Genomic DNA, 12,546 nt, shown 5'->3' with positions numbered 1-12,546 from the left:
ATTCCACAGGTGCGTCTGGAATGGCCGACAGACCTGGCCATCAACCCGCTGGACAACTCCCTCTACATATTGGACAACAACATTGTCCTACAGGTAGAGACACACACAAAACATGGTTGTGAATGAATTTCAAAGCCGTCTCCTATTCAATCTCATGCTTTTTTGCGAGCCGTTGGCCCAATGTGTAGCAGAGGAAGAAAACATAATGAAACATTTCTCACAAATTGCAGTGCTGTCACTTAAGGTCCATTTAGAGCGAGTGAGGCTGCTAACATAAAAGACAGGAAAAGAGCACCTTGTTAAAAAAAATAGCATGCTATCAACAGTCTCCGCAGAAGTTGTTTTTGAGAAAATATCACTCAGGTTTTGCTTATTACCCAAACACTTGTTCTCAAATGTGATGAATTGCCTGTTGGAGTGTGTATCTCGTAAAAACTTAATGAGTCATTAGATAAGGCAGGATTAGGTTTGGTGTTTCATGTACATCCAGTACATGAAACACCAAAACCACAAAGATGCATTGTCAGTGGCTGATTGTCAGGTGTAATTATTTGCTTTTTTCTCTTTTACATAGTGTATATGTGATGCTGTATTTTTTTTCATATCAGGTATCAGAAAATCTTCAGGTGCGTATTGTGGCGGGCCGCCCCATCCATTGCCAGGTTCCAGGTATTGACCACCACCTGGTGAGATGGGCCGCAGTGCGCGCCACCCTGGAGGCTGCCAAGGCCATCGCGCTGTCCCACCTGGGCACACTGTTCATCGCGGAGACTGATGAGAGGCGAATCAACCGCATCCAACAGGTCACTCTGTCACTACAAATATCGAGTTACTTGCAACCTATTTTTAGCAAAGCATGCTCTGATTGGGCTTTGTAGGGCAGCTACCAATGATGGATTGAATGTCATTAAAATCAACTGAGCCGATCCATTTTTACAGGAAGCTCTCACCCTTAAAACCACAGCCTTTCTCATGTTGAAGTGTTATCCATTTCATTTTTTGATTCATTTCTAATCAAGTTAAAGAAGATTTACTGATCCAAAGTATAAATATGTTGCTCTATATCACGTCACTGATGTTGTTTTACTGTGTCCATCAATTCATTACACCTTATTGTTTTTTAGTACACCATCCAATATCTGCAACTGTGTACTTCTTGCTAAATTCTTGACGAGCATCCAACCTCTGTATGTCTTTGTGAATGATCTCAGAGCAAGACAAGAATGTCTTATACATCTCGAGCGAGAATGACAAACAGGAAAAGACACCTCCGTAGCAACAGACACCAGCAATCCATCTGGCCATATGATGTAAATCTACCTTCACACTTGCTGCATCAGTGTTCCGCTGTGGTCAGGTAGCCTGCTGTGTGCAGCAAGAAGGTGTTCAGACTCCGCCTTGTACAAACGTACAAAACTCTGATGTATCCAAAAACTCTAAAAGCCTGTTTTCATTTAAGGACAAACACTTTTTGGTCCATTAGCTCCATTAGCTAGCAGCATGTTATCACAGGCCGGCAGCATTTGGGCACCAGCACTACAAAGATATTGCCCGCCGGACTCAATCAATAGTCCCTTTGTGGTCAGCAGCACCATGCTGAGTCCATGTGGAGGCAGACAGGAACATAAAATGCCTTTTTTGATGGCGACCGGACAACTGTGTTCGATAGGGCAATGAAAATAAGTCTTTTTTTCTGTATATGTCACACCTATTTTATGTTTGGTATTTCTGGGCCCAAAAACCAGTCAAAACCAGAACAAAAAGCCCAGAGTAAGACGTGACAGTTATTCATGAAGGTTCCGACAAACACACACACTCAGCAACAAGTGGAAGTTTCCCTTTGAGAATGAATGAAGCAGCGTCGTGACACTGAACCGGAAAATAAAAGTGATGATGATGTGCTGCAGATTTTCTCAGCGGTTCTGATGTGCAATCAACACTATGAAGAACCTGACAGGCTGATACAATGTGATGCAGGGAAAACTAAATTAAGAGCAGACAATTGTGTCACTTGTAAGACAAACTAGCTGCGCGCAGGTATGGACTGACAATATATTTTAAACTGATAAAAAAAAATGACACACAGATTAACTGCCTCATTTCATGGTAAATGAAACGCAGCTGCATCTTGTACTGTTTTTTTTCTCCCTGTATGATAAGGTGCATGAAATACGAACATGCCTTTATCACAGCCAGCATTTAGGCAAAGCCTTGGCACTGCAGTTGGGCTGCTCTCATGGTCCAGACACGTCTGTCTGTCACACACACACACACACCCAAACATTTGGCCGTAACATCAAGCGCCACACACGCATAACCAGTATGTGTTGAATTTTATTGTTAATCTTGCATAGAGGCAGGGAAGTTATTGAATATGCATGGTATTGGAGCTTTGAGGTGCATTAAAATTCTAATAATTACATCCCAAATCAGCTCTGTTGCGGCTGTGTTTGTTTTCAATTAAGCGCAAATTGCAAGAACTTGTTTTCTGTGAAGTGGGCATGTTTTGAAAGTTGGAGCCTTTCCAGCATAAAAGTCACAAGACCTTTAAATCCAGTCAGTGTCTCTAAAGAAGCTGGTCATTTTCTTAAACAAAGAAACTCTCCTTTCTGTAGTTCAGCACCTGAACCACGACTCTGCAGGTCTAAATTCTGGAGGACATATCAGTATTTTCCTGGGACGATGAAATGCTTTTACTTCTGAGCCTACAATTACTGTAGGACAAAATGTGCCGAGTTTTTCGGCCGGTTAGGATTGATTTTCTACTCTGTGATGTTTGATAAATACAGACTGAAGTCATTCATTTTTCAAAGCAATAGTTCAACATTTTGATTTTCTTGCCAAGTGTTAGATGAGAAGAGGCATCAGATACAACCCTCATGTCTGTACATTGAATATAAGGCTGCTGCCAGCAGCACTGCAGCAGTTTAATTTGCAACAAAGCCCCATTTAGGCCAAACATTGAAGGCTCATGATTCTTTTGTTTTTCCTTAAGAAAAAAAAAAAAAAAGCGTCTGAGAGATATCATCTGAGTTTGTTTGATTCAAGTATCAGTAGACAAACACAGCCAAACACATCGTCTTCTTATTTCATTGTCTTTCAATTTGTATTTCCATCTCAGGTGTTTGTGAAATGCCATCATTATCTTGTTTGTGGTAGTGATTAGACGTTACAAAAGCTGTTGTTGACCATTATCTTGTGTTGAACAATAATCTCCCACGTCATGTTGGAGCCGCGTGTGACGTTTCTGAACACTTCACAGGTGTCGACGAACGGGGAGATATCTGTTATCTCCGGAGCCCCCACGGACTGTGACTGTAAGATAGACCCCAACTGTGACTGCTTCTCTGGTGGGTCATCAGGCACACACACACACACGCACGCACACGCACGCACACACACACTATGTGCGTGAAGGGTTATGTAAGATGAGAGTATGACATTATGTCTAATGGGATTACAGTATGAAAACAACATGTACTTAAAAACCAGATGAGATCATATGCTTGGCCTGGTTCAGAGGTGACGAAGGAAACAAAACAAGCATTTTTAAAACTTTGACACACTTAAATGAATTGAAATAGTCACTGTGTCTTGATAGTGAGTGATTAAATGTTGCAGTCTGTTTCCCTGTCGGCCAGTGATTTTATTAGCAGAGCTTGAGAAGAACATTTTCTCTCTTGTCTGTCTCCTCCACTGTTTTCTCCTCATCTTGAATGTGTCTAAATTATTTAATTCGGATGGATTTTTAATATCTAAGAAGGGCTGTTTTGACTCTCCCTGGAAAATAATGAAAAAAATTATGATAATGACGTTTATGTAAACAGTGACAATATCCAGGAAAGAAATAATGTCGATGTCACAACGGCAAGCATAATTTGACTGTGCGAATGTGTGTGTTGTGTATACAAAAGGGTATAGACACAGCATGTGTGTGTGGGGGGATGCATTGGTATTCATGGAGAGGCTTCTTCACCAAAACCTCCAGCTAAATTTCAGTAAGAAGCAGCTTGAGAGAAACCTTTCAAATCCATTCAAATTACAGGCAAAAGGAGAAGCTCTCGTGTAGCCGCTGAAGGTTTTAAATGGTTGGTGTATCATGGAAGGGCACCTGAAATGTAATAAAGGGAAGAGGGAAAGGGCCAAACAAATAAGCAGATGTTCTTTTGACAGTTAGGCCATGCTTTCATTGTAAGTGTCAGAGGATGTGATTTTATCATTTAATTCTGCTCATAAAAATCAGTCGCTTTTCTATTCAAAATGGAGGGAAGTGTCTCTCCCATGCCACAAGCCAATGGGCTGTAACCATCCCTATTTCTTGGGTTGTACTTTGCATATTTTCAATCATGTCTTGCTGTTAACAGATGATTACTCTCTTCAGAGGCTTTCCGTTTCCATCCCTTCGCCGTAGACACTCACGCAGTGTCTTTGAACATGCGCAACATATGTGAGCACACACTCGCAAATACAAACAGACACGAGCACACGCGCACGAAAATATACACGCGCACACACATAATGTGCGTGCTGTAAAGAGATAAACTGCCACCCTGCTGCCTGCACAGACTCATCAGAGGCCCCGGGCCTACCGCTGACAGCATCTAAAGGGCTTCACCCGACTATTATCCCGCTGTGCTACCAAAGACATCTGAACGTATTCAGTCACCCACAACCACCGTCTGATAAGGCTGAGGTCACTATCAAGGTGGTCATACCAACTCCATTGGGAAGCTACGTTATGCCAACAAGCCCGAGTCCTGAGCCGAACAGATAAACGCTTAAGCGGCACCATGGGATCATCATATTTTGTGAATCTTGTGTGCACCAGTTGCGACTTCTCTCTTTCTCTAAAGAATCATTTGTATTGCTCAGTGTGTTTATAACCGAGGGCGCCTTCACTCGTGCCATTTTGTCGATAAAGAGTTTTCATTGAAATAGTGTCTTCTTGTTTCTCTTATCAGGAGACGGAGGCTACGCCCGCGACGCTCGTCTCAAAGCCCCCTCCTCTCTGGCCGTGGCCCCCAATGGCACCTTGTATATTGCTGATCTGGGCAACATCCGGATCAGAGCCGTCAGTCCGAACCAGCCTCAGCCCGGCCCAGCTGGTCTGGTAGAGATCAGTTCCCCACTGGACCAGGAGCTCTATCTCTTCAGCCAGGTACATTGTGCCCATAGAACACTGAATGTGAAATATCTGGATACTTTAGTACTACATCTTTGTCTCTGTCAGAATGAGGACAAGAGCTTTGCGTGTACATCTTTGCTGTCCCAGTGTACATGAATTTCCATTACTAACACTACATAAAAATAACACAATGTGACTCAAATTACACCAATTCATGGTAATAAAGCCGAGTGACTGAATAACGTCAGCTAGGTTAGCATCATGAGATATTTCCGTCTCGTTCTGAAAGGTGTAACAGTACTAACACGTGTTTCAGTGGTGCGACACAATTAAGTACTTGTGTTGCACCACTGTAGTGTGAAAACTACAGTAGCTAGTAGTTACTGAGAACTTAAAAAAGATTACAATAGCGGCTGCAGCCCAATCCTGACAACTGTCTGCCTCTTTTCATCCGTGACAGAATGGCTCTCACATGTACACCAAACACCTGATCACAGGCCACCACCTGTACAACTTCTCCTACGACACGGACGGCCAGCTGTCTGGACTGACGTGTCGCGACGGCCATGGGCTCCAGGTGAAGAGAGACGCTCATGGAGTCCCTCTCTGGTTGGCGCTACCTGGCGGACAGGTGTACTGGCTGTCTCTTAGCAACAGCGGAACACTTAGGAAGGTGTCAGCCCAAGGCCATGACATTGCCCACATCACTTACCATGGCAACACAGGTCTTCTAGCAACCAAGAGTGATGAAAACAGTTGGACCACTGTTTATGAGTAAGTCCACAGTTTTTCCTTCAGTTTCCTTCTTTCTGTGTTTTCTCTTTCTCTTTATTCTTTACTGTCATTCTTTCTTTCTTTTCCCTCCTTCAGTCGTGCTTGCTCGCTGCACTCTGAGTGCGTGTGTGGACAGGGGATTGTGTATTTGTGCATGTATACTAATGTGAGCTGGAGTTTATGTTTGCGGTGTGAAATGTGAGTGCCATCTGGTGGTACCTAGTGCATCACTGTCGAAAGCTGGACAGGCTTTTTTTTGTTCCAGTTTTGTCTTTGCTTAAGTGACTGATTAGCAGAAGGATGTCTCTGCAACACTTTGATCTCACACGTTTAGTATCACACATGCAGTGCACACACAAAAGCACATCTGTGTGAATTATTCACCGTTTCCGACTGAGTCTCCGTCCCAAATTCCACAGCTGGATAATTACACGTATAAATCATAGCTGACGCTCTCTCTGTGCTGATGTTTGTGCGTGAGACGGGACAACATAGTGATCGTGAGAGTCCATGCGTGCGTATGGCTGCGTTCATTTGTCTAAGAGCATTATCTGCGTGTGTTTGCGCTTGTATATCACTGTCTTTGTGGTTTATTCAACAAGGTACAACAGTGAGGGCCGTGTGACCAACATCACCCTCCCCACTGGTGAGGTGAGCGGTTTCCACAGCAACCTGGAGCGCTGGTCCCGGGTGGAGGTTGAGGTATCCAACCGTGAGAACTTCATCGCCAGCACCAACCTGTCTGCCAGTGACACCATCTACACGTTCAGACAAGGTATAGCATCATGGCGTGATGTGTGTCTTCATTCACTCCTCATTGGCGTGTAGGAACAGAAATATGGGGCCACAAATATAACTTCCCCATGTATTCACTTGTTGATATGTAGGAATGATTGTAGGCTGACCACAGTGCACAGACCCCCATCTAGTTTACTGCAAACATGGTGCAAGGCCGCTTATGACTCATCTGGGGGGGACTAAAGCGGAAGAAACATACACAAATGTGTACAGAGGACAGACTGTAAGGTTATAGTGCTGTTTAAACATTTATGACCAGCAAACTGCAATAACATGACTGTTATTCTGGTCGGGTCAGACACACTGACCCGCGTTTCTCCTTCTTCATCAACTGCACGCTGGAAATTCACAGCTTTGAAAAAGGATTTATCCCTTCCCATGAATAATTGACATGTGGTCCTGGTATGACCTCTTTACATAACCAGACTAATGGGCAGTGCAAAAAAAAAGGAGCTGTTTTTTTTATTTACAAAAAAGAGGCAGATCCGACTGACGTGTGAAAAGTCTTAATGGCCACGGGAAAAAACAAATGGGAAAGAGGGCAGAGATGAAAAGAGGAGAAAATGAGTGTGGAGTGGAGAAGCCGCTCATGGGAGCAGTTTCTTCTCATGTCATCCCTTTAATTGCTTTCTAGCAGTTGTCACAATGACAGGACTGCAGGGAGAGAAAAGCTGCTCAAACACACACAAATGCACTTGCACACACACAGACATACGCACAGTGCTACAGTATGACAGAGCTGCCAGTGAAGAGTTGGAATGACCCCTTATTTCAGAGTGGCCCCCCCCCCCCCCCCACACACACACACACACACAACATACACAAACATTACTTCCACCACCCATGAATTCATTGTGTCTTTTCCTGCCTGTGAGGCAACAATAACCATATGTACAGGAAGAGGTTTTATGATGGTGGAGGGAATAGAAGTTACTATCCAGTTTATTAGCTGTGTTAAGTTTTATGATTAATATGTCATTTTACGATTATTTTATTATTGTACATTTATGAAGTTTAATATTTTTATATATTTATTTAGATTTTTTTTAATTAATAAGAATTTGGAAACAATGAGGGAATGAGCAAAAGTGATAGTTGCATGTGTACGTGCTGCATGAAATCCTGCTCAGAGATGTATAGAGATGGAGCAGCAGCTTCTGAGAAACCTTTTGCAATGTGTGAAAAGCTGTCATGGCCAGGCACCCCTCCTCTTCCACCCCTTTTTCTCTTTCTTTCTTTATCTCTCTTTCTTCCTCTTTTATTGCTCTCTCTCGCTATCTGTCCATCTGCCTCTCTTTTTCAGTAGATTGAGGTTTTCTAAAGATATCAAATCAGATAAGAAAACACACATATACTAAAAGCCAGACTTGTATTCATTGCATTCATGCAGTCTGCTGCAGTCTGATTTTTCTCAAGACTGCTTTTTGAGGGACAACAACTGATGGTTTTTCACACTTTTTTCATCTGTTGCTGCATATTTGCATCATTGTGTACACGTGTGGTTTTTATGTTTGTGTGCATCTCTGTACGTGTGTGACCCACCCATACAACCCCCCCCCCCCCAGACCACGCTCAGAGTTCATACAGAGTCAGTGCTGACGGCTCTTTCCTTGTGACACTGGCGAGCGGGATGGAGCTGTCACTCAGCACTGAGCCCCTCCTCCCTGGGGGTGTCGGCGGAGGAGTCAGTCCCACGGCCAGCCGTTGTAACATCAGCCTGCCTGGAGACCACGCCCCCAGCCTGATCGAGTGGAGGCAGAGGAAGGAGCAGAGCAAGACTAACTACAGCACTTATGAACGCAGGCTCAGGGTAAAACACTCAATCACTAACCTGTTCTTCAGCTATCAGATGATATAGCAAATGTAGCCTGCTGAAGTCAGTACTGCACAAAAGCTGCATGCAGCAGGAACTTGATACACTGTGGTAAACATCTCAACACAGCCAAATACCATGGAATCCTGTGTGCATAGGTCAAACTACATCACCTCAGCCACATCTTAGAAGTGCACTGAGTCAAGCAAATGTTGTGCAATCTGACCTTCATACTCTTCCTCAAAACTGTCACTTCTGAGTGTGCCCCGTTCGGTGGATCATACATTTGTTTTGAGCCAAACTGGAGAGCCGTTTGAACGCTGGTACATTTTGCTGTTACGCAACATGTGAGATGTTTTGACTGATTGATAATGTCACCGGGAGCAAGCCGATAAGTCAAATGACTCGGAACCTGTTAGTTGTACTTTCCACAGAGCATACGCCGACTGCTACACCTCCTCTCTTTTTCCTGGGCACAGAGAGTACACAGATTATTTTATGAAATAGAAAATTTGGTCTGATGTGCGCTAATTAATTAGCAATCCCCAGGACTTGGTTTTTCACTTTTTAACAAGGCATTTGATTGTTATTATGCAGGTCCAGTTTGCTCTAAATGTCACAATTAATTTATCTAAACTAATGAAATCTCGGCTTGTCGCAGACATGCCACTTCATTTATATTTGCATGTCTGTGCCCTTCTTTAGAGTTTATGATTATTAATAGAATTTAAAACTTTTATTTTATCCTCCCTCTAGTTGACATTTTACTGATTTTCTTTTCAGGCACATAACAGGAACCTGCTGTCCATAGACTTTGATCAGAGCACCAGAGTAGGGAAGATCTACGATGACCACAGGAAGTTCACCCTCCATATCCAGTACGACTCGCTGGGCAGGCCCGTGGTCTGGTCCCCCAGTAGCAAATACACTGAAGTAAACATCAGCTATTCTGGTGGGGGACTGTTGTCAGCCATCCACCGTGGAGAATGGTCTGAACGGCTGGAGTACGAGAACGACAGGGTGATGTCCAGAGCCTGGGTCAACGGCAAGATCTGGAGCTACACATATGCAGACAGAGTAAGAGGTGTAGGAAACATGTTCAGGGGGATGTGACAGACAGTTTTTCTCTGTATAATACTGAGATTTGTTTGATGGCTTCACTGGCATTTGTTTTTGTCTGTGCTGTTAGCAGAAACCTAACATATCTGTTCTTCCTTTGTTTGCTGCTTCAAGGTTTTCGCAGCTATCTGAAACCAAAACTAACGCTTAAAGTATGCGTGTTATGTGAGATGAAAGTAGGAAATTACCACCTATGTTTAATGTGTCTTTCATACTTTTGAGACAGCCGTTGGTGTCTGTACTTTGTAACAATGCAGAGAGTTGATGTCTGCTTTCTGTTTTTTTTTTTTCAAAGTTCACTTATTGTACAGACCTTTTAAATTAATCTGCGTGTATAGATGCTTGACTGCACAACAGGACCATCACTTTGAGAGCAGTAAAATCAGACAAGATGTGCATTGTGATAAATCACATAACTGAAGCAAGAGTGCAGCGAAAAGAAAAGAAAGCAGTGGTTTCCTGAAAGCGGGTTTTACAGTAAACTCTCACCTACTTTGGAATTGTCAGAAGCAAAGTAATGTAAGTCTTAGTAAATGGAATAAAACATTCAAAGAGGTGTGTTCCTTTAAGTGTGTGACAAAGCTGGGAGCTACCAGAAGCTGTAATTTCCGTCCTTGAAATTAATTGAAATATTTAATGGAATGGTACAGCCTGAAATATATTTAGTGTCAGCTTTTGTTCTAAGACAAAATTAGAGTGTAAATGAGCTTACGTTACAGAACCATCTAGGAATTAATAATACCTGCATGTATTATTAATACATTGATATTACACATTACAGTTAAATAGTAAAGTATTTTTAAGCAACATTGTTTTACTGCAGTTCAGACAGTTGACGTAGCTACAGGTGTGCAGACGGGTTTCAGAAGCATTCCTGGACGGTGAAATCAAAAAACCGTGAACAGCATTGTTGCTGCTCCACTCATGGTGTCTTTTTTTTGTTTTTTCATTTTGTTTTACCCAAGTTTTAGGAATTAAATAGCCTTCAGTGATCAACTGAAAAATCAATGGTCCTCAAGCTGAAACCAAGGTTGCTTTTTAAGTGCAGACGTTTTGGTGATGCAAAGTTTTCACCGAATGACATTGAAATAAAAAAATACAGCAGACGGAGAAAGAAAAAGCTCTTCAAGCCAGAGAGCTACACTGTAATAACTCTGCTGTGCATCTGTGTGTGTTTCCTGCAGTCCATTATGCTGCTCCTGCATAGCCAGCGGCGCTATGTCTTTGAATACGACCAAACGGACCGTCTGGTTGCAGTGACGATGCCCAGCATGGTGAAGCACGTGCTGCAGTCGCTCCTGTCCATCGGTTACTACAGGAACATATACACTCCTCCTGACAGCCAGTCCTCCTTCATGCAGGACTACACCCTGGATGGGCGGCTGCTGAGGACTCAGTACCTGGGAACAGGACGCAGTGTCATCTACAGGTAGGACACAGATGATAGAAGTATTACTGCCTGTTGGTTTTATCAGCTCATTTGGGGAGGCAGTGCAGTGTGGAAGAGGTGACATTGGCAACAGCACTGGTTTGATTCTGATGAAACTGGGAGGCATTATGCATCTTGGCACGACAGTCAGCCACATAAAAACATAACACTGATTGGCTTGATGAAGGTGCAATAATTAAAGGCTAATCTCAGAAATTTAAAAGCCCTATTACAGCTCGAAATCCTAGCTGACACTAAACGTGCCTCACGCACATGCAGCTGTCCTTACAAATTATACTGATTGGACTAATGGGGAGACTGATTAAAGGTCAAGTTTTTTATCATCATACTATGTCAGACACCACTGATCTGATTTTGATGAAAGTTAGAGGACTGATTCGGGCAGCGTTCTGGCATTTAACATTTTTAATACTTATTGGCTCGATGGGGACACTACAGTATAATAAACGGCCCCATTTTTAAGATTTGAAAGGCCATAACTGCCACAGCAGCCGGTCTGATTTTGATGGAATATTGAAGGATGATGCAACTTGTTCCTTAATAGCCAAAAGGGATCTTTGTATTATTCATGAGGCTCAGCTTGTTTATTTATATTGAAGTTCAAATGTTTTACTGTACATTTCTTAGATGCGGTTTTACTCCACACCTTTGACACATTTTACTAATTCATCCCCTATTCTATAAATTGTTTTTTTGTTCATTTTACTCCTTTTTTCAAGGTATACACCAGCAGCGCGGCTCTCGGAGGTGGTATATGACTCCACCCTGGTGACCTTCACTTATGACGACGCCTCTGGCACCGTCAAGACCATTCATCTCACCCATAACGGCTTCATAAGCTCCATACGATACAGGCAGACAGGTACATAAACACATGCGCATACATGCTGAACAGTCCGACAGCCACAAAATTTAAAATATGGACAGTGTGCAACGAGTCATCTTTAAATGGTTAATTTTCTCAACATAAAATGAGCTAATGGGTGAAACTCAAAGCATCTGTTCTGTCTCAGGACTGCATCTTGAGCCAGATTTCTTGAGTGGTATCAAACTCTGTAGTCTGGCTTTGACTCAGCCGTGACGCTATTTCATCTGAGACTGAAGCAGCCACAGTTAGAAGTGTGAATAGGGCTGAGCGCGCTCAAGTGGAAGAGATTGTGGTCTACCACAGCTGTAGACTTGAGACCACCCCCTGGGCTGTGAGTCGCGCTATCTCTTCCCCACCTCCACAACCAGACTGCCTGATCAAAGTTAACATGTGAATGTATAAATATTGGCAAATATGCGGCGGGCGAAGTGTGAATATACTGTTGTGTCGCCTTTCTGCATGTGAACCTCTGCCTGAGTTTATAATATAAAAATAAGCTGGGGAGGAAAATCACAAAGTCTCACTCAAGGCCATCCATTATTACCCTAATAACATGACAATTGTTTCACTTCTGATTTGGAAAATTAGCTAGAAAGACA

General features: G+C 42.9%; 1 protein-coding gene across 1 annotated transcript in view; it reads left to right on the top strand.

The window, feature by feature from the left end:
- The window catches only part of tenm1 (teneurin transmembrane protein 1), a 161,640-nt gene that overhangs the window by 141,249 nt on the left and 7,845 nt on the right, over positions 1-12,546 (top strand). Inside the window, exons 24-33 of the mRNA XM_070962146.1 lie at positions 10-93; positions 609-803; positions 3,263-3,350; positions 4,962-5,158; positions 5,586-5,899; positions 6,502-6,674; positions 8,263-8,507; positions 9,294-9,587; positions 10,814-11,058; positions 11,799-11,941. Of these exons, the coding sequence (XP_070818247.1) occupies positions 10-93; positions 609-803; positions 3,263-3,350; positions 4,962-5,158; positions 5,586-5,899; positions 6,502-6,674; positions 8,263-8,507; positions 9,294-9,587; positions 10,814-11,058; positions 11,799-11,941 (1,978 nt within the window). The remainder of the gene's footprint in view (positions 1-9; positions 94-608; positions 804-3,262; positions 3,351-4,961; positions 5,159-5,585; positions 5,900-6,501; positions 6,675-8,262; positions 8,508-9,293; positions 9,588-10,813; positions 11,059-11,798; positions 11,942-12,546) is intronic.

This window comes from Chaetodon trifascialis, chromosome 5 (assembly GCF_039877785.1).
Source record: "Chaetodon trifascialis isolate fChaTrf1 chromosome 5, fChaTrf1.hap1, whole genome shotgun sequence".
Classification (NCBI taxonomy): domain Eukaryota; kingdom Metazoa; phylum Chordata; class Actinopteri; order Chaetodontiformes; family Chaetodontidae; genus Chaetodon; species Chaetodon trifascialis.
Note: the sequence above shows the minus strand (reverse complement) of the source record. Positions and strands in the feature narration are given on the sequence as shown.